The sequence below is a fragment of the Salvia miltiorrhiza genome, chromosome 5 (genome assembly GCF_028751815.1).
Source record: "Salvia miltiorrhiza cultivar Shanhuang (shh) chromosome 5, IMPLAD_Smil_shh, whole genome shotgun sequence".
Lineage (NCBI taxonomy): Eukaryota > Viridiplantae > Streptophyta > Magnoliopsida > Lamiales > Lamiaceae > Salvia > Salvia miltiorrhiza.
The window spans coordinates 6,888,411-6,915,824 of record NC_080391.1 but is presented as its reverse complement, the minus strand read 5'-3'; the positions used below and the strand labels follow the sequence as shown (position 1 = coordinate 6,915,824).

The window sequence follows — 27,414 nt, the reverse complement described above, 5'->3', positions numbered from 1 at the left end:
TAAAAAGCACTTTGGTGGGAAAGTTGCCGCTAATATCTTAACATGTATTTCTTCTATTTTGTTTTTACTACTTTTTTTTTTAAAAAAAAATCGAAAGTCGGAAAAAAATAAAATAAGTAATATGTATGGGGTGAAGCATTTTCTAGTGTCATAATTGACACAATATTGCCACACAAGTCTAACTATGTTGTTATAGTATTCATCGATTTTATATAAATTAATATTAAAAGATAAGATGTCGTAATAGAAGTCTTATCTAGACATACATGTTATATGTCGTAAGAGGGGTGTAGTAATAGCCATATTTTGTTGTAGTGTTCGTTGTCGATAAACCCATTGAGTTTATGACTCATAATTTATTTAATACTTTATTAACAAATTTGTTGAGTTTACGACTCATAATTTATTTAATGCTACGTACTTGCTTTATACTTTATTTAAGCTCCTTCAATCGACTTAACGTCACGTCCGGTATGATACTACACAATATTAGAATATGTGATTTTAAGACAAATAATATGGAAATTGTTAAGTACATATAATTACACTTAAATATCAGTTTTACACGTGTTGAGTCTACATATCGATCTTTACAATTTCTTCAACGTAAAATATTGTATGTGTAATGTGATAATAAATTGCAACTTAATTGATAAAACATTAATGAAAAATGAATTTTCATTATTAATCATCTTTAAAACAAGAAAGAAAGAAAGAAAAAGTATTGTACGCGCAGTGTATGATCACGAATGTTACGATACATATGGTATGTATGGAGTCAAAAGATCCGAAGTGATGTGCAAGATATGAACACTCTTTTTCTCGAAAATTAGTATTAATAACCAACCCATACCCCATTCATTGGAGAAATGTAAAAGATAATTAGAGAATAGATGCGCCCATAACGTGACGTTGACCAAACCCAACTTCATAAATCCAACGGTAGTTTCACAGATCTCATGAATTTAATGGGTTTTTCATTGCAGCGTGGAAGCACCGCTGAGGCAGAGCCTAGAGATTTCCATAAGATATTGGGTCCAGTCCAATGTATTATGATCCACGATGCCATCAATTTAAATCATTTATTGCTATATATCAAAAATATAGAAACAGATTTCTGGAAAATAAAAAACGATATCTTGTTACTTTTTATAGTCCGTTCAAATTAAATGGAAAATCACTTTATGATATTTTTTATAATTATAATTATGTTCTCAAAACAAATATAATATGAGAGCGGTACTTCTAGATATGATGTATAAATTGTATGTTCTCGAGTTTTAATTAATGAATAATCACTTTACGTTATAATTTATGAGTAAAAATTTTATAAATCCCAATCATTGCTTCACTCCTCGTTTATCAAAACGGAGCACAAAGATAATTCAAATTTATGTTATAGGGTTTTAACTACCAGAATCCGTCTAGAATTTATATGTCAATACTTATTTCAAACCAATTAATTATTTAAACTCGTTTAAAATATAAATATAAGATTTATATATCACTATTTATTTCAAATCCAATTAGTTATTTGAACCCATTTAAATATATGAATATAAATAGAAATAGTCATTGATTATTCGTATAAATAAAAGTCAAACACTACAACTACAATTATATATAAGAAATGAATAAATGCAATATATATTGTAAAAGGGCACCCGATCGACGGAGAAACAAACGAATAACGAACTAACCGATGGTTAACAAAATAGTGTGGGTGGCAAGATTAGATTTAATTAAATGTGAAAGATTTCTAGCCGTGATGGGAAGTCATTATTATTAGATGTGTATATATGAATGACTAGTATTTTGCCCGTGCGATGCACGGGTATTATATTTTTTTAGATATTATAATTTTTTTTCTTTAAAAAAAATTATTATATTTTTTATTTTATATTAGAATTAAATTATATATTATATAAAAATAATATGATTGTGATGAGTTAATATTATTTTTTGAAGTGGTATAAATTTAGGAATATATCTTTGTAAGTGACATGAAATCACCAATCATATACTATATCAATAGTTTGAAGTGAAATTGTCTAAAAAAAGTTTAAAGTGAAATTAACTAAACGATGAGTTGCGATCATATTTATTAAGCTTCACTATTATGTACACATCATTTATTTTATACACTTATTTTAAAATTTAATAATAATTATGCGAACAATAATTTATTATTGAAATCCATAAAATTAAACATATTTTGTTGTTGATTTTATCATAGCCATTAAAAATAATGTATTTACAATTTTTTCAATGAACACATGATCTGCTTTTATATATAAATGTAGCTTTCTGATTAGACGGTTGCACTCGCATTCAAACTCTGACCCGCGCTCAAATACAAACCCGCTTCCTGATTCAAACCTTGTAAATGATACTATTCAGTTATACAAATGACACTGTCTGTAATTGACTCTATTCGGTTATACAAATGACACCACGTATAATTGACATTATAATATTGTAAATGACACTTCATGTGATTGACATCATAAAATTGTAAATGACACTATAATGTTTCAAAATGTTATAATGTAATTTGTATAACTGAATAATGTCAATTATAGGCAGTGACATTTGTATAACTGAATAGTGTCATTTACATGATTTGAATCAAAATGCAGGTTAAAGTCTGAGTGCGGGTGTAACCCGATTCTACAGTGCACCCAATAGCACCTAAGTTTTTGTGTTCTGTTTAATTGTTTACCTATTTTTATAAACGAAAAATTAGTGTTGCTGATTATTTTGTTTCAAAATCTAAACAATTTAACAATTATCATCTAATTTCATGAAGAAAATGCATACTACCTAAAAAAATACTCTATCTTAACTATTTTTTTCCATGTCATCGTTTTCAATTTTAGGGTGAAATTGATTTTTTATTTTTTTTAATCTTTTAACCTATATAAATAATTAAATATTTTTTAATTTTATTTATGTCTCAGTGAACGTATTTTCAACTAACTTCCTATCCATATAATCATTTTACACATAAACAATTTTTTATATATTTTGACGATAATTATTAAGTTTAGAATAAATTAATGTGGTTTAAGAACCTAATGTTATTAGTGTATTATATGAGAGATTATTTTTTACCAAAAAAATATCATTATACTTTTGTAGTATTGATTCTCATGAAATCCAATATTTTAAGATAAATATAAATGCTAATTCAATTGAGCATTTATATTGAAAATGAGAACAAATTATAGTCGTAATTTAATAGATCAGAAATAGAACTTGCTAGTATAAATAAAAATCAGCATTAATTATGTAAATAAATGTTGAAATTAATATTGAATTGTGTAAATTAATTAATTAAGGTTAAAATTAATGCTATACTTTGGGCGGGAAAATAGTATAGGCATATTGGTTCCACTTTTATATATATATAGATATGATAGACATAATTACATTTTTTTCCATTCGAGTCATTAATTTGAGTACGAACGGCATCGGCTTAAGAAAACGAAACAAAATAAAACTCTCTCTCTCTCTCTCTCTCTCTCTCACACACACACACACACACACACACACCACTACAAAATTATCTAGTAGTGACACAATTTTAGTCACATCAAGAGATATATCATAAAATTTGTTACATCTTTAAGTGTAATAAAGTTTAGCTACACCCACACATGTATTTATATACTTTAATTACACATAAAAATATAAGTAATTTTTGTTGCATTTAAAAGTGTAACAAATTTTATGACATCTATAAGGATTCTCTTTAATTGTAAATTTATCATGAAAAAATGAGGGATACGATAACCAAAATTTCATCCTTTAAAACATTCATTTCTTTTTCTTCATTTCCTACTTGACCCTCACTCATTCATCATTTTCACTACAAAAGAGGGATAATATTATCACACCAAAAATGGAGGAATAATATTATTCATCATTTGTAGTGAAAATGGAGGAATGAATAAGGATCAAGTAGGAAATGAGTAGAGCTGGCAAAATCGACCCGGCCCGCCCGTGTTTAGGGCTGGGCTGGGCTGTACAAAATATAGGCCCAAAAAAACCCGGGCCTAAAAAGCCCGCCCAGTAAGCCCGTCGGGCCGACCGGGCTTTGGGGCTAAAAAGCCCGGGTTTTCGGGCCAAAAAGCCCGCCCACCTTTTTTTTTAATTTTTTTATATTTTAGTTATAGTTTAATAACTTTAATTTATTACTTCTATTTCAATTTTCCTTAATTCTATTTCGGTATTTCCGTCTAGCGTCTACTAATAGTGATAGCCATAGTTCATTCTCCTTGCTAAATATAGATGTTTTATTTGAATATTTTGTTGTTTGGACTTGGAATTTTATTTTTTAGTTTTCATTTATATGTCGGACTATTTGAATTGAAAATCTATTCATGTTGAATTGTCGATTGTAGTAGACTAGTAGGATTTTATATTACTATTTTGTCTATAATTATTATTTGGATTTATTTTAGTTTATTTAATTTTTTGTAAAAAAAAACAAGATTTAGTGAAAAAAAATAATTGGGCGGGTTTGACCCGACCACCCGGTGGCCCGGTCGAGGCTGGGCTGGGCCTGAAAAATGAAAGCCCGGTCAATTTCGGCCCGGCCCGGCCCGAAAAATCTCAAAAGCCCGCTGGGTCGGGCCGGGCCGGGTCGGCCCGCCCAATTTGCCAGCTCTAGAAATGAGGGAATTGAAAAGAGATGATTGATTTAAATGGTGAAATTTTGTTTAGAGTTCGAGGGTTTTTTAGGACAGTAACTTAGATTGATTTGAAAATTATGACAATAACTTTCGGATTTGTAAAAATAGGACACTAATTAATAAGTGTTGCATCCGCAAGACATTTTTCAGCCAATTATCGGCCGAGAAATGTCCTATTTTTACGACACTTATTAATTAGTGTCATGTTTTACTCTTAAAAAAAATTAGTGTCCTATTTTTACAAATTCAAAAGTTATTGTCCTAATTTTTAAATCAACATAAGTTATTGTCCTAAAAAATCCCCTGACTCTTTTGTTTATCCCTCTTTTTCTCATGACAAATTTACAACAAAAGAAAACGCACCTTACATGTAATAAATTTTGTGACATCTGAAGCTATCACAAAATATTTTTGTTACACTAAGAGGGTGTTTGGCTAAGCTTATTTTAAAGAGCTTATAAGCTCTTGGAGCTTAATTATAAAATGTTTCAAGAGTTTATAAGATGTAATTTTTAAGAACTTATAAGTTGTCAAAGTGTTTGGATAATTGAGCTTATAAGCTAGAGAGAGAATTTTTTGTTAGAAAGAGAAAATATTTTTTTAGAGAGAGAAAATCAAAGAAAAATGAAATTAAATGATATATAATGAAAATAATAAATTATAGTTGAAAAATATTTGTAAAATGATAATTGCATATGAGATTATAAAAAAAATAAGTTGGGGTAGAGAAACTTATCTTTTGGAGAGCTTATAAGCTCTTGAAGCTTATTTTTGGAGCTTATAAGCTCTTTGAAAACTTATTTTGCCAAACACTTTGGAGGAGCTTATAAGCTCAGCCAAACACCCTCTAAGTGTCACAATATATTTTTGCCCCCTCTCACTCTGAGAGAGAGAGAGAGAGAGAGAGAGATTAACACACACATACATAATAATTTATATTACTACATTATTAATAAATTATATTTTTTAAAGAATTATATATATATATATATATTGTCATACAAAAGTAACTACACTTTCATATGTCACAAAAACAACTACACTTTTAAATGCCACAAAAATAGTTACATTTTTAAATGTCATTAAATTTAGTGACATATCTTTATTTTTGTAACACGCATAATAGTTACTCAATTCAACATGTAACAATTTTATTTAATGACATTTATAAGTGTCATTGTTTATCAAAAATCATATCACTGTTGAACATTTTGTTGTAGCGCGCACATACATTAATCATGTTGTCCATATCTTAGTTTGCACTAGAATACATAAGCATATAAATGGTCTAAAAATTTCGATGAGATAATAATAATTTTGTAAAAAAGGGTGTTGCCACTTTTCCCAACCTCTCAGTTGCCGTTGGCGTCCAAAAATATGTGTGGAATTTCGCATGCAGATAAAAATCAAAATTCAACAATCTCCGGTTGAAAACGACGTAGTGCGGTAGGTTCCAAGAGGTAGAACCGCCGACCAAAAGCTTTAACACAAATGCTTCTCTTTATCTCTTTGTGCACAGGTTGGCATGCATTAACCATACCCCTAACTAAATGAAAAGGATGGGTCACAATAATATTATATTGCATTCAAATTTATATAAAAAAAAAATTCCCAAAAATACTCCAAATTAATAGTACTTAGGGGTTTCACAAATTGTCTACACTTTCGGTTTTTGTTTTGCTTTATGACAAGTTGTTGGACCATTCAATTTTGAGATTGAGGCTTGACTTCGAGGTGGAAATTAATTGTGAATTGTTGATCAATACTTTAATTTAGGTAATGAATTCATTAGAAATATATATATATATGGAAGGACTAAAATAAGAATGCTAAATGTAGAAGGAAACATCGAAGGCTGAATAACTCAATACATTTAATGAATAAATCACGCGAGCGCATGAACGAAAAATGTACGTGTTTATTCAGTAAAATAACTATTCGTGCGGTCGCGTGATTTATTCGGTAAATTTATTGACTTATTCAGAACGAAATATAGTTACTTTTTCATAAATCCCAACCCTATATATATATATATGGGCGCGCTCCAGTGAGACCCCCTATTTTTCGTGTAACATGAGAACAATGAATAAGACATATAATACTAATGAACAAGACGTATATCTAACGAGCAAGATATATATACTGATGACAAAAACAAAATTTCAAAAATTGGTAATGAATAAGACATATATACTGATGAACAAGGCAGTATATGCTGATGAACAAAGCAGTATATACTGATGAATCGTACTCAAAAATAGAACCCACGCTGCTGTTGCCACCCCTTACCCACTCAAACCCGCCGACCACCCTCGCGCCGGACGGCCTGGACCTTCCCTCGCTGTCACTCCGCAAGCTGCTCGCCCGCCCCCAGTCCCCAGCAGCAGCAGCCAACCCTCGCCGCCTCGCCAACTCCGGCAGCGCAGCTATTCCGGTGACCCTGCGACCACCCCTTGCAGCCTCGTCAACGGCCGCCTCCGCAGCAGATCGGCGCCTTTCTTCCGTCATCCACCAGATCGGTTATCTCCCAGCAGAGCTCCACCGCCATCCACCAGATCGGCTTCCGGCAGATCTGCAGTCGTGCAGATTTGAGGCTGCAGCAGATCGGCGCCACTCCTCCGCCACCCAGCAGATCGATCGGCGACGCTTCTACGCCACCCAACAGTCCGGTTGCCAGCAGACCTCCGACGCTTAGGAGACAGACTCGTAGCTGCAGTCGCAGCCACCGGAGCCGCCGACGCAGCGTGCAATTCTCCCAGCAGACATCTCACCTCTGCGCAAGATCGGTCAACGCCGGTAGTCACGAAGCTATGCTCTGAATCTGAATCTCGCCTACCAGCCACCTATCTCAACGCCTGCAGTCTCTCTCGGCCGATTACTCCCGCTCTGACCGGCGTCATCTGCTGTCATTGTACCCAAGTTCCGACGCCAATGTAAGCTATCTTGTAATGGTTGAAAGCTCTGTTGTTGTGCCGTCCTTCATCCTTATCGTAGTCTCTTCTCTACTATGAAAATGGCGTATGGATTGGAGTTTGGGATTTGGATTTCACAACAATTCGAATAGAGGCAGTTTACGGATTCTTCTTCTTCAAACTTATTTTCCTTGGATATGAATGATTCTGGAATGGATATTTCCAATTGTGGATTACCTTGAAACTGACCAGTGGCTGTTGAGTTGAATTAATTGTGGAGTAACTTGAAGTTGCTTGGTTGAGAGTTTTTTCCTATTTCATTGACCGGAGAACATGAGTCGCCAGGAGGTTTGGAGGGTGGTGAGGAGAAGGGGGCACGAGAGGACCAGAGCAGAAGGCAATGAGGTGTATCAACGGAGCACTAACTTTCATAGACAGCCGAAGACTTGGAGGACTGGTGCTGGTCGATCCACTGGAGAGGTTAAACCACAGAGAGTCACCTTCTTCTTCAACAACATCCCCGAACATTGCAGCTTTGATTTCTTAAGAAGGAAGTTTGGTGCTGTCCGCGTTCCGACTGACATTTTCTGTCCCAATAAGAGAGATAAAAAAGGGAAGCCTTTCGGCTTTGTCCGATTCGAAGGTGTCGAGGATACGGAAGGTTTGCTTGAACAGTTGAACCAACTTTGGATTGGAAGCTACAAAATTAGATTTTTTAAACCAAGGTTTGAGAGGGTGGTGAGGGATGAGGAAAAAAAGGGGTTCGACGCCAAAAGAGATATTGGAAAGAAACCGGACTACTTCCATTTTTTGGATTCTGCAAAGAAGAAGCCGGGAGTTTCCTTTAAAGAAGTTCTCACTGGAGTCTCTGAAGGAGAACCCAGCACAAGAGAAAAGCTACAATTCAAAACTTCGGAGGAGGATTCAAAGTGGCTTGAAGGAACATTCACAGGTTTCATCAAAGATGATTTCTCCTGGGATGAAATCAAAGAAGAAATCAATAGCGAATGTGCCGGGAAACTGAAAGTTTCGACGATGGGGGGAAGTTTGGTGCTCATCCGAAGTATTTGCGAACTGCCAACACAAGAAGTTCTCACGGAGTTAGATGAATGGAGTGACTTCTGGTTTCTTTGGAAGAGGAAATGGAACTTCGTGGATGTTCACCAGCAGCGATCTATTTGGACGAAATGGATTGGGATCCCGCTTCATGCATGGAACTCTCGTTTCTTTGATTCGGTGACGGCAAAATTTGGGCGGGTTTTGAAAATTCACGAACTCACGAAAGAAAGAGAGAAATTGGACGAAGCTTTGATCCAAATCTCTACAGGTCTCAAATCCATTGAGCAAGTAGTGGAGTGCTGCATTGATGGAGCTAGTTTCACAATTCGCATTGAAGAAATTCAGGATAACCCAATCTCGTCCTTGTTCGGAGAACCGGATTTAGACGAGTCGGAATCGGAATCGGATCCAGGATGGTCGGATGGAGTGGAATCCATGGATCAGGCTAACGCTACCATTGGAATGATGGATGGCATCGGTGTGGAAGATGGAGACGTTTCGGTTCTCCAAGAATTGAACTCTTCGATTCCTTCGCAAGACGTCTCAGTTCTCCAAGAATTGAACTCTCCGATTCCTTCGCAACAAACCGTTGCAGATACGTCAGTCGAGGTTACCAATCATGAGGAGAAAACATTGGGAGGCTCGAGACTGCTTTTGAATGCGATTGATGCCGCAGTTTTAAGCCAGTCTTCTTGCAGGGCCGAGCAGGCCACTCTTTGCGAGGTACCTATTTCCTTGCCCACGGTTCCTGCTGTGAGAGAAAAGAGAGAAAAGGAACCCATTCTTCTACAAGGGGGTATTGATGATCTGGAAGATAATAGTGAGAGTCTCGACGTGAATGTTTTTGTAGAAGAAAACAACCATTCTGAGGGAGTGTCTACGACCGAAAAGGATGATTCTTCGGGCTCCCAAGCAGGGGAAGCTAGGCTGCCTTCCAACAACAAAAGGGCTGATCACCGATGCACAAAAGGAAAAAAAGGTAAAGGGAAAAAGAAGAATAGAGCGAGGGAGAAGGAAAATTGGGGGCGTTTCATCTCTGAAATAGAACCACTAAATGGGAGAGGGGAGGAGGCCGCAGAGGAGGAAGACATTGGGGAGAGACAAAAAGGGTTGCTTTTGACAGAGAAGGGGGGAATTTCAGGTCACAAAATCTGGGACTTTGGGAAGAAGTTAGGTCTTTCAAGTCAGACTGAAGAAGAGGTGATTGTGCGCCAAATCGAGATGCAAGGTAACTTCCTTTCCTTCAATAATGCTGGGAGTCAGATGAATTGTCCATGAATTTACTGTCATACAACATTAGGGGCTTGGGGAGTATTGCGAAACAGCGAGATGTTATGGAACTTGCAAGAGGGCATAAGATTGATATTTGTTGTTTACAAGAGACAAAAATGGAGACTTTTAGTGATGTTTTTGGTAATTCTTGGTGGGGGTTTAATAACACAGATAAGGCAATCAGGAACTCTGAGGGGAGAGCTGGGGGAATTGTGTGTTTATGGAATAGGGAGGTGTTCGAAGCATCTAGTTCTTGGGATTTACCGGGGGCCGTGGTTGTTAACGGTAGGTACAAGAAGGACGGTCTATTGTGTTGCATTATCAATGTTTATGCGCCAACTGAATCAAAGGAAAAGAGGATTCTCTGGGATGCAATTGGTTCTATTGTTGAACAGAATGCGGATCGAAGTGTGTGTATTTTGGGAGATTTTAACGCAGTCAGGAGAAGAGAAGAGAGGGTGGGCAGCGGGGAGACGTTTCGAGCGTCGGATGCGAGGTTTTTCGAGGATTTTATTAGGGGGAACGATCTGAAGGAAATTCATACACAAGGTCGAAAGTACACTTGGTACAAGCCCAATGGCAAATGCAAGAGCAAGATCGATCGTTTCCTTGTTAACGAAACTTGGATGCTTACTTGGGAAGGAAGTTCTGCACGCGGTCTTCAGCGTTCGATCTCGGATCATTGCCCAATTGTTCTCACTACTAGAACAGAGGATTGGGGACCAAGACCTTTTAGGTTCCTAAATGCTTGGACGAATCACCCGGAGTTTGAAGATGTTGTAAAGAAAGTGTGGACGGGGACTGACTGTCAGGGATGGAGCTTTTTCGTGGTTAAGGAGAAATTGAAGAAACTTCGCGAGGCTTTAAAAGTTTGGAATCGTACATCCTTTGGTGAGATTGATTCTAAAATTCACGAATTAAAGAAGGAGTTACAACAGAAAGATGAGCTTGACGAGCAGAGTTGTTTAGGCGAAGTGGATGTTATCAGGAGAAATGAGCTCCAAGCTCTCATTTTCCTTCAGATGAAGCATAAGCAGATGACTTTACAACAGAAGGCTAAACTGAAATGGCTTAAGGAGGGAGATGTGAATTCTGGCTTCTTCCATAAGGCGATTAAAGGGAGGCGGTTGAAGAATGACATAGGCGGACTGATCTTTGATAACTCATGGATCTCCAAACCGGAAGATGTAAAAGCTAGGGTGAGAAATCATTTTGAAACCTTTTTCAAGCGGAAAGATAGACAAATGCCTATTATTCCCATTGACTTTGTGAGAAGGAAAATCTCTGATGAGGAGAGAAATTGGCTGATTAGAGGTTTCGAACCCGAAGAAGTTAAAGAAGCGGTCTGGAGCTGCTCTGGCGATAAGAGTCCAGGACCTGATGGCTTTAACTTTTCATTCTGGAGATCGGCTTGGCATGTGGTTAAGGAGGATATCCTCCAGGTCTTGAAGGACTTCCACGCGAACGGTAAAATTCCTAAAGGAGGTAATGCTTCTTTCATCGTTTTAATACCGAAGAAAGAAGGGGCTGATTCGTTGAACGAATTTCGTCCAATCTCGCTCATTACCAGCTTGTATAAAATCATTGCAAAGATCTTGGCGGGGAGACTGACGAAGGTGATGGGGTCGATCATCTCTGATAATCAAAGCGCTTTTGTTAAAGGGCGGTTCATTCTCGATGGGGCGGTCATTTTGAATGAAGTTGTTGTTGAGTCAAAAAAGAAGCGACGAAGCCGGATATTCTTTAAGATTGACTTTGCCAAAGCTTTCGACTCAGTTCAATGGGATTTTTTGGATACTTTGCTGGATAGAATGAACTTCGATGGGATTTGGAGGAAATGGATTCAAGGGTGTCTACAGTCAGCCACGGCAAGTGTCCTTGTTAACGGGTCATCAACGGGAGATTTCAAAATGGAGAGAGGCTTGAGACAGGGTGACCCGATGTCTCCCTTCTTATTCCTCATTGTTGCGGAAGGATTGAATGCGCTTGTTGAGAGAGCAGTGGAACGACAGTTATTGTTTCCTGTTAAGATTGGTAAGGATGAAGTGCCGATTACACACCTCCAGTACGCGGATGACACCATCTTTATTTTAGAGGCTGATGAGCGTAATGTGGAATCACTGAAAAGTCTGTTGCTTCTCTTTCATTTTGTCTCGGGTCTTGCTGTCAACTTCGCGAAGAGCAGCCTGATGACGGTAGGAGTGAATGTGTTAGTCGAGAGGACATGGGCTTCGTTTCTCCATTGCAAGATTGGTTACTTCCCGTGTGTTTACTTGGGAACCAAAATTGGAGGCCGAAGCAATGGTGTTAGCGAGTGGAAGTTCTTGGTGGATAAAGTCTCAAACAAAATTGCAAGCTGGAGAAAAAGACCTCTCTCGTTGGCAGGGAGGATCACTCTTGTCAAAGCGGTGCTTCAATCTATTCCGGTATATCAACTGGCCTACGCTTTCATTCCCAAGACGGTGCTCAAGAACCTCAATTCCTTGTTCTCCAGATTTCTGTGGGGTGGAGACTCTCAGTCGAGAAGAATCACCTGGTTTAAATGGAGCTCCTTGTGTTCCAATAAGAAAACAGGAGGTCTTGGGTTTCGGGATGTGGAATTGTTTAATCATGTTCTGTTAATTAAATGGCTTTGGAGATTTTTGGTGGATGGGGGAGCTTTGTGGGCGAGAGTGATCAAATCGATTTATGGGGAACTTGTCTGGTGCAAAGAGGGGGATTGTTCGATGGTGGGAAGAAGTGGGCAGTTGGGGTGGTGGGCGAAAATTGTGGAGAAAGGGGGAGGAAGAGACGATAGATGGTTCATTGATCACCTTCAACACAGTCTCGGGGATGGGATGAATACAATGTTCTGGGAGGACGTGTGGGCTGTTAACAAACCTCTCAAGTTCTCTTTCCCGAGATTGTATAACTTGTGCTCGAATAAGAAAGCCCTTGTCGGAGAGAGTGGGTTTTGGGAAGGAGAAGAGTGGGTGTGGTCGGTGAATTGGAGGAGGGATTTGAGGGAAAGAGAGAATGGACAGGTGGAGGAACTTTTGAGACTTGTTGCTGCTTTTGTCCCTTCTACAGGTTTAACTGATGGATGGAGTTGGAGGGCAACTACGGACGGTAAATTCTCAACAAAGTCGGCTTATGATTTGGTGGCGGCTTCCAGAGAGGCGCAACAAACTCAACCGGCTGAGATGGCTATGGTTTGGGAGGCTCCAACATCGCACAAAGCCAAGGTGACAGCGTGGAGATGTCTTAGAAATCGTTTGGCTACATGTGACAACTTAAGAAGACGACAAATTCAAATTAGCTGGGAAGAGAGAGGATGCAACGCCTGCGTCGCTGGAGAGGAGACGACGGAACATCTGTTTCTTCATTGCCCGAAAGCTGCGGCGGTGTGGGACCAAATCTTCCAATGGTTACACATCAAAACGGCAAATCCTAGAGGTACTCTCCATCATTACACTTCCTTCATCTCTGCTGCCAAAAAGAAGAAAGGAAGAAGATTGCTAAATGCGTTATGGGTGGGAACGGTTTGGACACTATGGGAAAAAAGAAACGAGAGTCGTTTTCAAGGAAAGATTTGGGATATTGAGAGACTTGTTTTACAGATCAAGGGTAGACTTTGGAGTTGGAATGAGGTCTATAAAGTTTTGGAGTTGAGAATCCCTTTCACCATGTGGTGCTCAAAGGGTTTCAATCTTTCCTTCTTGTTTTGATTGGCATCCCTGGTGCCTTGCTTTTTTTCTTAATAAAATTTTAATTTTACCGATCAAAAAAAAGTATATACTGATGAATAACAAAATTTAAAATATTCTGCTCCCTCCAGGATTCGAACCCTGCGAAAAAAATCACCCTCCAGATACAATATCAGCCATAGGATTAATGAAATAAACACCCCAGATCGTGTCCTAGATCTCACTAAAATTAGGGGGTCTCATTGGAGCGGCCCCCATATATATATATATATATATATATATATATATATATATATATATATATATATATAGGGAGATGTTCAAATAAGAACCACTAATAAAATAAGAACAGAGAACCATTTTAAGCCATTCGATCATCAAGATCTACGGTGGATTCATCATCTTGGTGGATGGATGCAGATGCTGGGTTCGAATCCTGAAGGGAGCAAAAAAATTATTTTTTTTGGATGCATTAAATTTAATAGTGGATGCATTAATTTGTATAGCAGATGCAGTAATTTTATTTGTTCTTATGTTCTCACTATAACCGCACCCTCTCTCTCTATATATATATATATATAAAGTTCAATATAGCTAGATTTATTAGTTGTATATAGCTAGATCAATATTATAAATCTACATACACATATCATCATAATCGTTTTAATTAATTGAGATACTTTATATTTCTGACTAAAACTGCGACTAATAATTAATTTATAAATATTATAAATCTACAGACACATATCATCATAATCGTTTTAATTAATTGAGATACTTTATATTTCTGACTAAAAATACGACTAATAATTAATTTATAATAGAATGACCAGTGTTTTGTAAATGTGGTTGTGCGCAATGTGTGGTCTGGGTTTAATCGTAGAAACACATTAAATGTGGAAAAAATAAAATAAAAGAAGGCGTAATAATTAAAATTAAAATGTAGATATGGGAAGGAGCTAGTTGAGAAGAATCGAGAGTAATAGTATCCAAACGAGCCACATCCACTTCATGTGGATTAGGACAAAATGGATGATGCTTGATTGGATAGGATTACAAGGATTCCTATTCAGTCATCACGCCTTAGCTCAAATTAATCCTTGTTTATCGCTTAACAATTTCTTACAATTTATAGCCACAAACACGTGAGTTAGGATGCCATGACTTTGTTGCCTCATCAAGAAAAGTTCTAGTTTAGTTTAGTTTTTCCTTCAAAAAGTAAAAGTTTTAGTTTAAGATTTGGAAGCTCATGCAATTGAGACAAGGGGTGATTCGTTAGTTAGTAGATAGTGTATGATTAGGTCACCAATCTAATTAACGTTTCACTAGTGTGTAACCCGTCGAATTTCGACGGATATCATTTGATGTTATAATTTATATAAAAAAATGTAAAAATTATTTCTTAATATATTTATAAATTAAGGAGATTATTCACTGGAAAAACTGTTAATATTATATAGGTCAACGTTACACATTAAACTAAAATGAAAAAAATAAATTAAAGAGGACTTTCATCCTTAACATGACTTAGCGAAACATATATTCGAAAAAATTATTTGCCACCCACTACTATTTGCCACCCATACCCGCAACCCACGGATACCCGTCACCCGTCGGATATTCACCACCCGCTACCCGTTGGATACCCATCACCCACTATCCGTCAGATACTCGCCGAGGCTTGAGAGGTAGGGGCATTGCTGTTTCTCGACATCGACATCCTGCAATCAACCACCCGTGAGTAAAGTACCTATATATGTAATTAACTAAAGTATGAGCGAATGTAAGATATGATCATCAGGAAAGGAGAAGACAGTGTTGATGTTGCCGAAAATTCTCGAAACAATGTTCGTTTGATTTGAAATTCCTGTCGGCGCTCATATTTGAATTGTTCGTTGGCCTCAAAAAGAAGATGTGGAAGAACTTATGCTTCAAATTAAACTAATGATTTTATAGCTAAAAAATATGCTTTGTTAAACTTATACAATATTCTATACGGCTAATTGTCATATCATGTTCTTCTCTCTCTCTCTCTTTTTGTTTCATTAGAATTTCTTTTTGGAATTTTATAAGTAATAAATTTGATTTCTATATGTAATTAAGGTGATTTAAATTTGTTAATTTTGATGTATATAGGAAACAAATCAGTGTATAATTTTTCCAATTTCTCGATCAAATCCCCCATAAATATTTGGATCATCTTTAAGGAACTCAATTTATATCACAAAGCATATACTTTATAATTAGCTTTAATTCCCTGTTTTGGTTTAGATTTTTGGTTGGGAGTAAGCGATTGCTTCACTTCCTTGTTTTGCCGGTTTATGAGTTCTAATTTTCTTTGAATTGATTCCAATGTCTAAGGTTTTAACGTTGGCTGATGTCTCCGAGTACAGCACCAGCAAGGGCTCCGAGAACTGCATAAAAAGGTAAATGCTTGCTGCCACAATAATGTTCCTTTGAATCTTACTGAGTTGGAGAGTTTTATTGTTATAACTATGTCCTGTTAAAATTGTTTGCCTCCACCAATGAATGGATTGTGCATTATTTATTTGGAGATTTATAGGCTACTATGTTATTCTCATGGCCTTGATTGTGAACTAATTTGTTGACACCAAATGATGTGATTATATGGTAATTTTTTTTGTATTTCCGAGCAGTCCATACAAGGCAAGGCATGAAATTGTTGAGAGAGAGTAAATTATCATTTTTATGCCCCATTTTTTTTAAAGACGGTCTAATTTTGAAAAAATCGAGTTCCTTGATTACTTATATATATATATATATATATATATATTCGAAAATTACTTATTTTATTGTGTTTCAGAATATTCTAATTAATTAACAATTCTAATTATAGTTGTAGGCATGCAATCTTTGAAAGTATTATGGTTTGCTAATAAGTTCTAGCATAATTGACAATGCCTCTTCTTGACAGCTTCGGCAGTGACATCCTATGCCAATCACGAAACCATTAACTCTAGCATGTTGCACAATAGATGAATACCAAAAAGAAACTAATATCATCAAGTAATTTGCTCACCTTCTTATGTTGTTCACGGTACATAGTAGTCCATGTAAGCTTAGCAGGCCCGAGGCGATTGTGGAAGTACTTCTTGCATTGAGTTAATTAACAAACAGAAAAACCTACAACACCAACACATTCATTTCACAAATGACAAACAGAGAATGAAAATGCAATTGCTGGCAATGATGACAGCGGACCCGTCCCTTCCAAGTTAGATCTTGGCACCACTAAAACGGCAAAGCTCCGTTCATACACCACAAATACCAGATATGGAAATCTAGCAAATCCAATATTTGCAATCACAAGCAGACAGCAGAATATATTTTGACAATGCTCGCGCACATAATTGAATACTTCAAAGGCATCCAATCACATCTACTCTAGAAATTAAATGAGAGATTATTAACACAAAATGGAAAAGGAAACAGGATGACAAAGAATTAATTTACTAAATAGGAGTTTTTTATCGCCTTTTACCTCTCAAGCATTGACCGTGATGATATGAGGCGTAAAATTAGCACCAACCGAACATGAAACCCATTCACCTACAAAATCGAAAATAGCATCAATCAGCAACTAAGATCTGTAGAAGCTTTGATGTCTGCAATCCATTTTCTTGCACCAGCACAAAATCCAATATACATGCGTTACACAAATTTTAAATACAGTAGAAAAATCACAAAAAAAACACCATCGCTTGAACTTTTTTGCATCTTCTACTGCTCAAGGCAGGTGAATGATGAATAAGTTCATCTAGATAACTATCATAAGCAGAAGCTTAAACAAAAGGGACAACTAAATACTATACTTGTCAAGACTAATGCTTAAAGACTACGACTATGTTTCTTATTACATACTATTAAAGCATACGACCTAAACAAAGTTGAAAATTAGTTAGCATTTTGAGTAAAACTGAATTGTTTTTTTTTTTGGATCGTACTAAAAGAATAAGAAGAATTTCCTTGGATTTCTTGAAAAAGTCCATTCTTTAACTTCAAGATAAGACCTTTTCTATCACCATCATCAACAACACTATCAACCACTAAAGAATATAGACCAAACTTGCCTCGACTATGAGCCTGGACTGGTCTATTACTAAGCCTCAAGAGAAGAGACTCCTTGAACAGATCGAGCATCCTAGAACACAACTCAAACAAATCGAGCGTCCTAGAACACAAAAGAAGAGACTCATCATTCATCTCAACAGAAATAGAAATTATACCGCAGTGCGTCACTGATGTTGGAACTGGATTGAGAGGCACTTTGAATTCCTTGACCGCGAATTTCGAAACTATACTATAGAGAAAAAAAAGGAATTAAACCACTAACAATTCAATAAAGCTTAAACCTATATAAATACAAAGCCAAGAAACAACAACTAAATCTAACATACATTTGGGAAAAAAAATTCCAATCTGTGACATGGAGACAACACAGAGAGAGAGGAAAACAAAACTTACTTTGAACCAGACCGAAGAGTGGAAACCACAAAGCTCCAGCGGGATAGAAAAAGAGCAGCAAAAGAAGAAAGAAAGAGACCTTGCGTGGCTGTAAAAAGACGACCTAAATCATTTTAACTAATGAATTTATAGCTAAAAATCTAGGTTATAAGTTTCCATTGTTAAAATTCTTTCCAAAATTTGTTCTTTCTAAAATAATAATCATTCTATATTTAAGATAGTCAAACGTGTTATTAAATAAGGAAATTAATTTAATACTTACCATGGCTGTGTAGCAAGAATCACGGCAGATCGCGGCGGCGATGGCGAAGGCGGTGGCCGGCGCAGCGGTGAGAGTTGCAGATTTCTGGTGGTGGGGCGACTGGTCATGGTTTTGGGATTTATTCGAAAGGAAGTGGCAGATCGCGGAATCGCAGGGAGGGAAGGGGGATGGAGGGCAGATGGCGGCGACGGCGAAGGCGGTGGGGCCGCGAAGAAGGCGGCGGTGTCAGTGATAGTTGCAGATTTCTGGTGGTAGGGGTTTTTCAGATTTGGGATCGAATGGAAGTTGAAGAATTAAGGAGGTGGAGGAATTAAGGATATCAAATATATAAACCATATTGGGAGGGAGGGAAATAGAGGGCAGATGGCAGATGGCGGCGGCGAAGGTGGTGGCCGGCGCGGCGAAGACGGCGGTGGCGGTGAGGGTGAGATTTGCAGATTTATGGTGTTTTTTTTCTTCGGATTTTGGATTGAATGGAGATGGAGGAATTAAAGATATTAAATGAAAAATGAAAATGAAATATTAGGTTTTAAAAATAAATTATCACATGTGGAATTATTTTGCCACATAGGATTTAAATTTTAAAGCTAGAAGCTCTAGAATTGCAGGGATTTTGAATGGTGAATTCTTAGATATGCCACGTAGGACCCCGAATTAAGGAGAGCGCAGGAATCCTTAATCGTATTATATATTGATTTGCTTAATGCTGCATTTACTTTGATAGATAAATTTATCCATAGAAAAATAATGAATAATAAAAAATTATGTCTTTAAATGTCTTATTTCTTTTTCAATATTTGACACAAAAGAGAAGTTCATCATTTTTTTCTTCCTTATTTTCACTTCAATGATGGATAATATTATCATTCCATTTTTGAGTGGATAATAATATCCATCCTTGAAGTGAAAATAAAAAAGAAAAAATGATTTTGTGTCAAATATTGGAAAAGAAATGAGACATTTAAATATATAAATTTTTGTTATTCATCATTTTTCATATATGGATAAATTTATCAATCAAAGTAAACGTAGTCTAATTTATTAATAAAAGAACAATTTTTAATGTATGAATTTTATGTAGAACACGTATGAATTTGTTGTATAAAGGTATGAATTATGAAAAACAATTTTTTGCTACCTTCGGGATTCGAACTCAGGACCATAAATCCATCTAACAAGATTACGAATCAACCGTAGATCTTGATGATGTAAAGGCTGAAAATGATTCTTATTTTATATCTTAAGAAATGCTCTTATTTTAGCCATTCCCTATATATATAGGGGCGCGCTCCAGTGAGACCCCATAATTTTCGTGAAACACTAGGACAATGAATAAGACATATAATACTGATGAACAAAACGTATATCTAATGAACAAGATGTATATACTGATGAAAAATAAAATTTAAAAAATTCGTAATAAATAAGACATATATACTGATGAACATGGCCGTATATACTGATGAACAATGCAGTATATGCTGATGAATAACAAAATTTAAAATATTCTGCTCCCTCCAGGATTCGAACCATGTGAAAAAAAATCACCCTCCAGATACAATATCAGCCATAGGATTGATAAAATAAGCGCACCAGATCGTGCCCTAAATCTCACTAAAATTAGGGGGTCTCATTGGAGCGGCCCCCTATATATATATATATATATTTGGAGATGTTCAATGGAGACCATTCCCTTAGATAAAAAATTAAGACCAAATCATGTGTGTCGATCTTGCTTAATCTAACGGTGATAATTTAACCTTTAATTATGATTTTATTTCATTTATTTTATTTAATAAAGGTTAGGTTTGTCATTTACTATTTTCCATATCAGTTTATTTCCCTAATTACAACTAATCAAATCTTTTATTTATGAAAGATTCTATTGCAGATACGTTAGGTTAAGTTTTTTTATTTAATGTTCAGTTTATGAATTTATGTATTTTTTCGTTTTCATTAATTCATAAATTTGCAAGTACAAGAAATGCTCATGTTCATCAATATGTTCATAGAATATACTCCCCCCGTCCCATTATTGAAGACACACTTTCCTTATTGGGGTGTCCCAATAATAAAGACACACTTCCAAATAAGGAAATAATTAGGCAATTTAATTGGTAATTAACATAGCTTAATCTCTCTCTACAAGGGGAAACTCTAATATGACTCTCATTTCCGCCTCCGTCTTCTCGAACCATCTCTTCTCTCTTCCCTCTTTCCGCCGTCAATCTTGCACCGCCCTCTCATATTTCCTCCGCCGCCCCTCTCGTCTCCGGCGACCGCAACCTTCGTCTCTCTCTCTACCTTCATCTCATCTTCCCCACTTTGGAAAGGTAACGGCGGCAGAGGGGCCGCCTGAAAAACCCATGCCCCAATTTCCAGCCTCTGCCCTATTTGATTTTTGGCAACTCATCGCCTTATTTCAGACGACGGCGAACCACCACCTTGCCCGACTCATCGCCCTCGTCTCTTCTCCGCTTAGATCCGACCTCTTTTCCAGATTCCCAAGTCAACAGCACAAGCTTAGATTTCAAAATTTAGTTTGGCTTCAAGAGAGGGAGAGGGCGAGAGAACACGGTGAGACTTAAGGAGAGGGAGAGATTTTTGGTTCAATTTTGGGTTTGACTTCAAACTTCAAATTTTGGGTTCAATTCAGTGGTTTGGTTTCGGCGGCGAAGAGTGGTGGTCGGCGAAGATTTAACTTTCCGGTGGTGGACTAGGGTTTGCAGCGCGGCGCCCCTTCCCCTCTCTTCTCATTCTCCGCCGCCGCCTGCTTCTCATTCTCCAGCCGACGTCGGCTCTAGGGCCGCGCCGCGACCGCCTTCCTTCTTCCCCTCGCATCTCTCTCTGTCCGACTCCTCTCTCTTCCCCTCTCGGTTCTCCCTCATCTCTTCGGCTCATCTCTCTCTCCCTAGACTCTGTGTCTACCGCGATTCGATTTTTGGGTTAGGGGCTGGGGTTTGCCGCGATTCAATTTTTGGGTTCGATTTTGGGTTTGATTTCTGGGTTTTATTTGGGGGTTGAATTTCTGAGGTGGTGGTGGTTGTCGTAGGCGGCGGCGGTAGTGTCGATTTTGGGTATGAATTGGGGGTTGAATTTCTGAGGTAGCGGTGGTGTCGGAGGTGGCGGTGGTGGTTGTCGGAGGCGGCGGTGGTGGTTGTCGGAGATGGTGGTGGTTTAAAATTCAACTAAAACATTAAATAGAAATAAATAAATACACTAAATTAAAACTAATCAACTACACTAATAGTGGTGGACCACAACACTTTAACAACTAATCTACCTTTCCTTAATCTCCGTGCCCAAAAGACCTATTTCTTTATTAATGGGACGGAGGGAGTATTAATGTTCATCTATATATTCGTGATAAAACATATATTCATATATATGTTAGTTTTAAGAAATGCTCATGTTCATTAATATGTTTATACTAATATTCGTCGATATGTTCGTAGAAAAACAAATTAACATACTAATGTTAGTCGATATGTTCGTAGAAAAACAAATGAACATACTAATGTTCACCTATTATGTTCATAGACGGATCAGGTCCCAGAATGGGAAGAGAGGAATTTCCGGGATTTGTTCAACGAGATCCCATAATTCGGTGGATTTGAGTAGACATATTTGCCTTTTTCGGATTAAATAAATGTAATTAACCAATATTTAATTACATGAAAAATTAAATCAGGAAATTATATGAACCGTTGATTGGAGTGAGATGAATGGTCTTGATTTGGTCTTTATTCTCTATCTAGGGGAGTGGTTGTCATAGAATGCAACCATATATATATATATATATATATAACACCTACTACAGTTACATGTATGGTGAATTATATAATAAAAAAAATAAACATGGTTAACAATAAATCGTCTGTTGTAAATATATATACATATATCTTTTCTAATATAAGTGATGATCAAATCTTAAATCCTAATTGCCGATGAGGCCTAGTTTCAGTGGCAAAGTTGAGGCACTCAAAGACTATCTTTTGTAAGAGGTTTTGGTGTAGGGGTGAGCAAAATATCCGAAATCCGAATATCCGATTCGAACCAAACCGAAATTTAAAATTTGGTTCGGATTTTTCGGATTTTCGGATCGGATCGGATTGAATTTTAAGCAAATTTCGGATTTTCGGATCGGATCGGATTGACACCTTAAAAATCCGAAAAAATCCGAAATCCGAATTATATTTATAATATAATTAATATTATAATATTATAAATAAATATATATAATTATTAGTTTTTAAATAGTTAAATATTTCTAAATTCTAACCCTATACTCCCATTTTGGTTGATTATAATTAATGGCTTGTTAATTATGGCCTTAATTTGATTGTAATTATCTAATATGTTAGGTTGACATCTATTTCGGATTTTTCGGATTTTTTCGGTTTTCGGATTTTTTTTACATTTCGAATTTTTTTTCACATTTCGGGTTTTTCGGTTCGGATCGGATTTTATCCGAAATTTTTCGGATTTTCGGATAATACGGTTCGGATCGGATTGAATTTTAAGAAAATTTCGGATTTTCGGATCGAATCGGATCAGGCAAAAATCCGATCCGAAATCCGAATGCTCACCCCTATTTTGGTGGGTTTAATTTCGTCTGCAACAGTTTTTCACACTTTTGTGTGGGTAGTGGTTCCGCCTCGGTTATTTTCCCATCTTTATGTGGTGCAGAGGTTCTGCCTATCTGCGAGTTTCTTATTTGATTATATGATATATACCTCTTGTAATTCTAAAAAAAAAAATCTTAAACCCTGATTTTATATTTCTCTAAAAATAAAGGCTTTTAGTCCTTATAATAAAATATTTTTATATATATTGTTCTCTATAATATTCTTTCTGCATTCTCTCCCTCTTTTCTCTAGTTTATAATATAATCTATTTTTATAAGGTGAATACTGATGGCTTGAAGAACTCATGTGTAATTAAATATACAGGTCCTATTAATTTTATTCTCATGCAATTAAATAATAGAATGTAGTCATGCGTTTGTTGGTAGAAGAACTTTTTTTGGAGTTAATTGCATACAAATTACTCCTCCGTCCATGAATTTTTTTGTCATAATTATCTTTTCACAAAAAATTTGTCACTTTCATTTATAGTAATAAAGTCTACACAATTCCACTCACATTTAAAGAGAGACTCTTAGGGGGGTGTATTCGTTGTGGATTTCCACAGACTTTAAAAAGTCCATGGAATTCACATAGATTCCAGAGGACTTTCAAAGAATTCGTGGTTGGATTTCACCCCGATTTTTACTGATTTTCGAAAAATTTAGGGAATAATTCTGGAATTGAAATCCATGATGCCAACGCCCGCTGAGTCCCAGCACCGCTGGAAACCCAACGACCGCTGGGAATCCAGCGAGCGCTGGAAACCAGGGGGCGCTGGGTTCATTGTTATGAATATAACGCATCCGTGCAGCCTATGTAGAAAAGAGAAAACATTGACAACAATTATGTGTTTTCTTCATGTAAGACAATTCAACCAACAAATCATTATGTCTATACTCATCTAAAGTAGTCATATAGCAATTAGAGCAGTAATAGACAGAGACAAAACTTGCAATTTGATAGTGATGCCTCTTTCTCTCTCCAAGTCCATATTATCGAGAAACTGCTCCTTCATTTCTCTGCTCTCCACGGTGCCAGTTATTTGCTCTCAACGGTGGCTGAGTTCCAGCGGTCGCTGGCTTCTTGGCCGCGGTCGCTGGAACTCAGCGCTCGCTCAAAACTCCATGGATTTCAATTCTCGTGGTTCTTGGCCGGATTTCGTCGTGTGTATTTTTTGGATGAAATCCATGAAAGTCATTCCGGATTTGAAGTCAATGGAATAACGAATACACCTAGATTTGTATGGATTTTAAAAAGTCTGAAACGAATACACCCAGATTTATATGGACTTTTAAAAGTCTTGAACGAATACACCCAGATTTCTGCAGACTTTTAAAAGTCTGGAACGAATACACCCAGACTTTTAAAATCCATAGAAATCTATTAAACTCCACAACGAATACACCCCCCTTAGTCCACTAACAATTCCATTCAGATTTTATTAAAACCCGTGTCATTTACAATGTGACAAATTTTTTTGGATGGAGGGAGTATTGAATTTCAAAAGAATTCTCATTCTGCACATTAATATTAATTTTAAATTTTTTATTAAAATTGTTTAATTATTAATTTTTTCTTATTTTGCTATTTTGCCAAATTTAATATTGAAGTAACTGTTTGAAATTTTGTGTTCAAATCTGTCAATTACTAGACAAATTAAAACAACGTCGTTTGTGTTTAAAATTAGCATCTAACTAAATTAGAGCATAAATAAAAAATCATAGCTTTAAATTGACGAGAAAATGTGAGAGACTTGAAGTTGACGAGAGAAAGCGAGAGGGAGAAAGTGACATGCTTAGGAATCCAACAGTTCCAAGCAAACTCGTGGAGCTGCAGCTTGGATTAGAAAGTGAAATAGTGATAAAAGAGATTTAAGACTTTTAATCATTTGTTGCAAAAATAATGTCATTTCAAAATGACTTCCTTTCTATCTCCTCAATAATATAATGATTTTTACATTTCCACGAAGTTATATTTATACCACACGAGCATGTTTATGTCATATCACCTCGTCGAAATATGATGAAATAGTAAAATGATAAAATTTAATAATTAAATAATTAAAAAAATAAATTAATGTGCAGAAATGAGATTTTTTTTTTTAAATATTAAAGTATGAAATTAACATTCTTTTTATATCGAAAGCCCAAAATGAAAAGTTGGGATCATTTTGCGTAAAAATTGATCCCTACTATTTCTTCAATAGCCCAAAATAGGTTTGGGTTTGGGCTAGCCCAGTCCAATATCGAGCACACGAAACACCCATCAGATTCTATTTGAAGGGCGGGGCAATATTGGGATAAGCAGCAAAGATAAGGATATAACGGGAATATTGAAAGTCGTCGCGGCCGGCTCCCTTTCTTTATACTTTCTCCCGCTGGCACCGCTGCGGATTGCTCTCATCTCTCTCCAGGTTTCTCTCTCCTCCGTCTCTACCTCTCGAATTCTGATCTTATGCTATGTTGGTTGACCGTAGATATCAGTTTGAAATGCATTGATTCATAGAGTTAAAAAGGTTTTCTGATTACATACACAACTGATATCCAATTTTACTGGGCGAAATACGATTGTGCCTGTAAGTTGACTATTCATGAAGTAAATTAACAATTCATACATAGCTTTGCTTCTTCCTCTGCGTGATCATTTGATGATCTAGCGAAATTGGCCCCGATTCTATTTATTGAGGTTACTTTGCTTCACGCATTGGACTTGCTCTGCTATTCGCACACTGCGCTTTCCCTAACTGCTAGTGAAGTTTGATTGTATGCTTTTTGTTTTTTTTTGGGCGTGATTTTGTGCTGTTTTTTTGAATTTGTGCGTGAGGATGATGGTGTCTCCTCCTCTGTCGTCGTACTTGTGCAAGGTCGAGAGCAAATTTTGCCACACATTTTTTAATTATGTTGGCCTTTCAGTCTTATGCTTTGAAGTTTACACGATTTTTTATCATGTTAGTTGCATTTGGGAAGAATCAATTCCGTTTCGTAAACAAATGCATATTTATCATATCTGCCTCTTCACTTGATGCTGCCCTGTTACTTCTCCTCTTTGCTGTTTGAGTAAATTCACATGATGCTTATAGCGGCACTTTCTATCCTTCTGGCTTCCTTGCAGCTGTTGCTTTTCGAGCTTTGTCCACAGGGGAAGATACGAGATTGACATCACTTGTTGATTGTGAGCGATGATCAGGCTTTTTGATTCTCATTGTCACTTACAAGATTCGAGAATCTTGAATGTGGCTCCTAAACTTATAAAAGAGGCCCTTGATACCGGTGTCCTTCACTTTGCCGTAAATGGAGTGTCTGAGAAGGACTGGCATTTGGTCAAGGAGATGAGTGAAACCCATCCTTCAGTTGTTCCGAACTTTGGCCTTCATCCCTGGTTTATATCCGATAGAACTCCCGATTGGCTGAAGACGTTGAAAGATTTCCTGGTATCCACTCCCTCTGCTGCAGTAGGAGAGATTGGTTTGGACAAAGGGTCTACTGGGAAGAAGATAGATTTTACAGATCAAGTTGAAGTCTTCCGCCAACAGCTCCAACTCGCGAAAGAGCTGAATAAACCAGCATCTATCCATTGTGTGCGTGCCTTTGGCGATCTTCTTGAGATTCTGAAATCCGAGGGGCCTTTCCCTGCTGGTCTGGTATTGCACTCGTTTCTTGGCTCTGCTGAGATGGTTCCTGAATTATCTAAGCTTGGTGCTTACTTCTCGTTTTCTGGGTTTCTCATGTCGATGAAAGAGAGCAAGGCGAAGAAAATGTTGAAGTCTGTTCCTCCTGAAAGGATTCTGTTGGAGACAGATGCTCCGGATGCCCGGCCAAGCTCGGTTGATCCGGATTCTCTATTTGTGATCAAGACAGAGGTCTCCAGTGGCGACGAAGATACTTCAATTGTGGAGGAGAATATCAATCATCCCGCAAACATTCATCATATACTTGCTTATGTCGCACATTTTCTTGAAATGGAGGAAAAGGAACTGGCTCAACTCAGCTATGAAAATGCAGTACGCCTCTTCTCTTACAAGGGCTCAAAGCTGGTGCAGGGCTAACGAAATTCCCCAAAATTCCAGCTCAACAATGAAAGTGGATCGTCCGGCAGAGGCTGCAGGACCAAAGATTGGAGGAGGCCGGATTCTGGACAGATTGGAGGAGAATGGCTTGAATGAAGGAAGCGGCGCCCATTCTAACCGAGAAGGTATAGGGTTTGGTGTTTTTACACCAAACCCTCCTAATTTTGAATATTTACAAAAATTACCCCATGTCTTGCCCTCTAAGTCCCCAAATTCTGAAGTATTACAAATACCACCCCTGGGTTATCCTGAATTGCAAAAAGAGCCCCACTTTATGCAAACTACCCCCCTGGATTTCCATAAATTACAAAATCACCCCAAACCTCTACATAATACTAAAAACACCT

General features: G+C 36.9%; 2 protein-coding genes across 42 annotated transcripts; one reads left to right on the top strand and one right to left on the bottom strand.

The window, feature by feature from the left end:
* Nucleotides 1-15,061: 15,061 nt before the first annotated feature.
* Nucleotides 15,062-19,070, bottom strand: LOC130985584 (uncharacterized). Of its 40 annotated transcripts, none has more exons than XR_009089008.1 (6): nucleotides 18,374-18,883; nucleotides 18,112-18,199; nucleotides 17,874-17,947; nucleotides 17,129-17,196; nucleotides 16,667-17,031; nucleotides 15,062-15,347 (listed from the first exon to the last, which is right to left on the bottom strand). XR_009089008.1 is itself a non-coding variant. In XM_057908633.1 (5 exons), the coding sequence occupies exons 1-4, from the start codon at nucleotides 18,478-18,480 to the stop codon at nucleotides 16,707-16,709; spliced, it is 342 nt and encodes a 113-aa protein (XP_057764616.1). In that variant the 5' UTR covers nucleotides 18,481-18,883; the 3' UTR covers nucleotides 15,062-15,347; nucleotides 16,667-16,706. The 40 variants fall into 40 exon arrangements, 16 of the variants coding, with proteins under 16 accessions (XP_057764616.1, XP_057764620.1, XP_057764629.1 ...); XR_009089014.1 differs by lacking the exon at nucleotides 17,874-17,947 and having other exon boundaries at nucleotides 15,062-15,152; nucleotides 15,194-15,347; nucleotides 16,667-16,770; XR_009089006.1 differs by having other exon boundaries at nucleotides 16,667-17,196; nucleotides 18,112-18,214.
* Nucleotides 19,071-25,264: 6,194 nt separating this feature from the next.
* LOC130985582 (uncharacterized) lies at nucleotides 25,265-27,061 on the top strand. Of its 2 annotated transcripts, none has more exons than XM_057908628.1 (2): nucleotides 25,265-25,414; nucleotides 26,113-27,061. In XM_057908628.1, exon 2 carries the CDS (start codon nucleotides 26,180-26,182, stop codon nucleotides 27,044-27,046), a length of 867 nt encoding a protein of 288 aa, XP_057764611.1. In that variant the 5' UTR covers nucleotides 25,265-25,414; nucleotides 26,113-26,179; the 3' UTR covers nucleotides 27,047-27,061. The 2 variants fall into 2 exon arrangements, with proteins under 2 accessions (XP_057764611.1, XP_057764610.1); XM_057908627.1 differs by having other exon boundaries at nucleotides 25,358-25,576.
* Nucleotides 27,062-27,414: the final 353 nt, after the last annotated feature.

Excerpts from the sequence above, each read along its gene's own strand:
- LOC130985584 (XM_057908629.1), bottom strand. The coding sequence starts at position 18,480 with ATGACCAGTCGCCCCACCACCAGAAATCTGCAACTCTCACCGCTGCGC. Across the intron at positions 17,819-18,373 it reads ATTCTTGCTACACAGCCATG|GACGCTCGATTTGTTTGAGT; the intron begins GTAAGTATTAAA and ends TTTGTGTTCTAG.
- LOC130985582 (XM_057908628.1), top strand. The coding sequence starts at position 26,180 with ATGATCAGGCTTTTTGATTCTCATTGTCACTTACAAGATTCGAGAATC.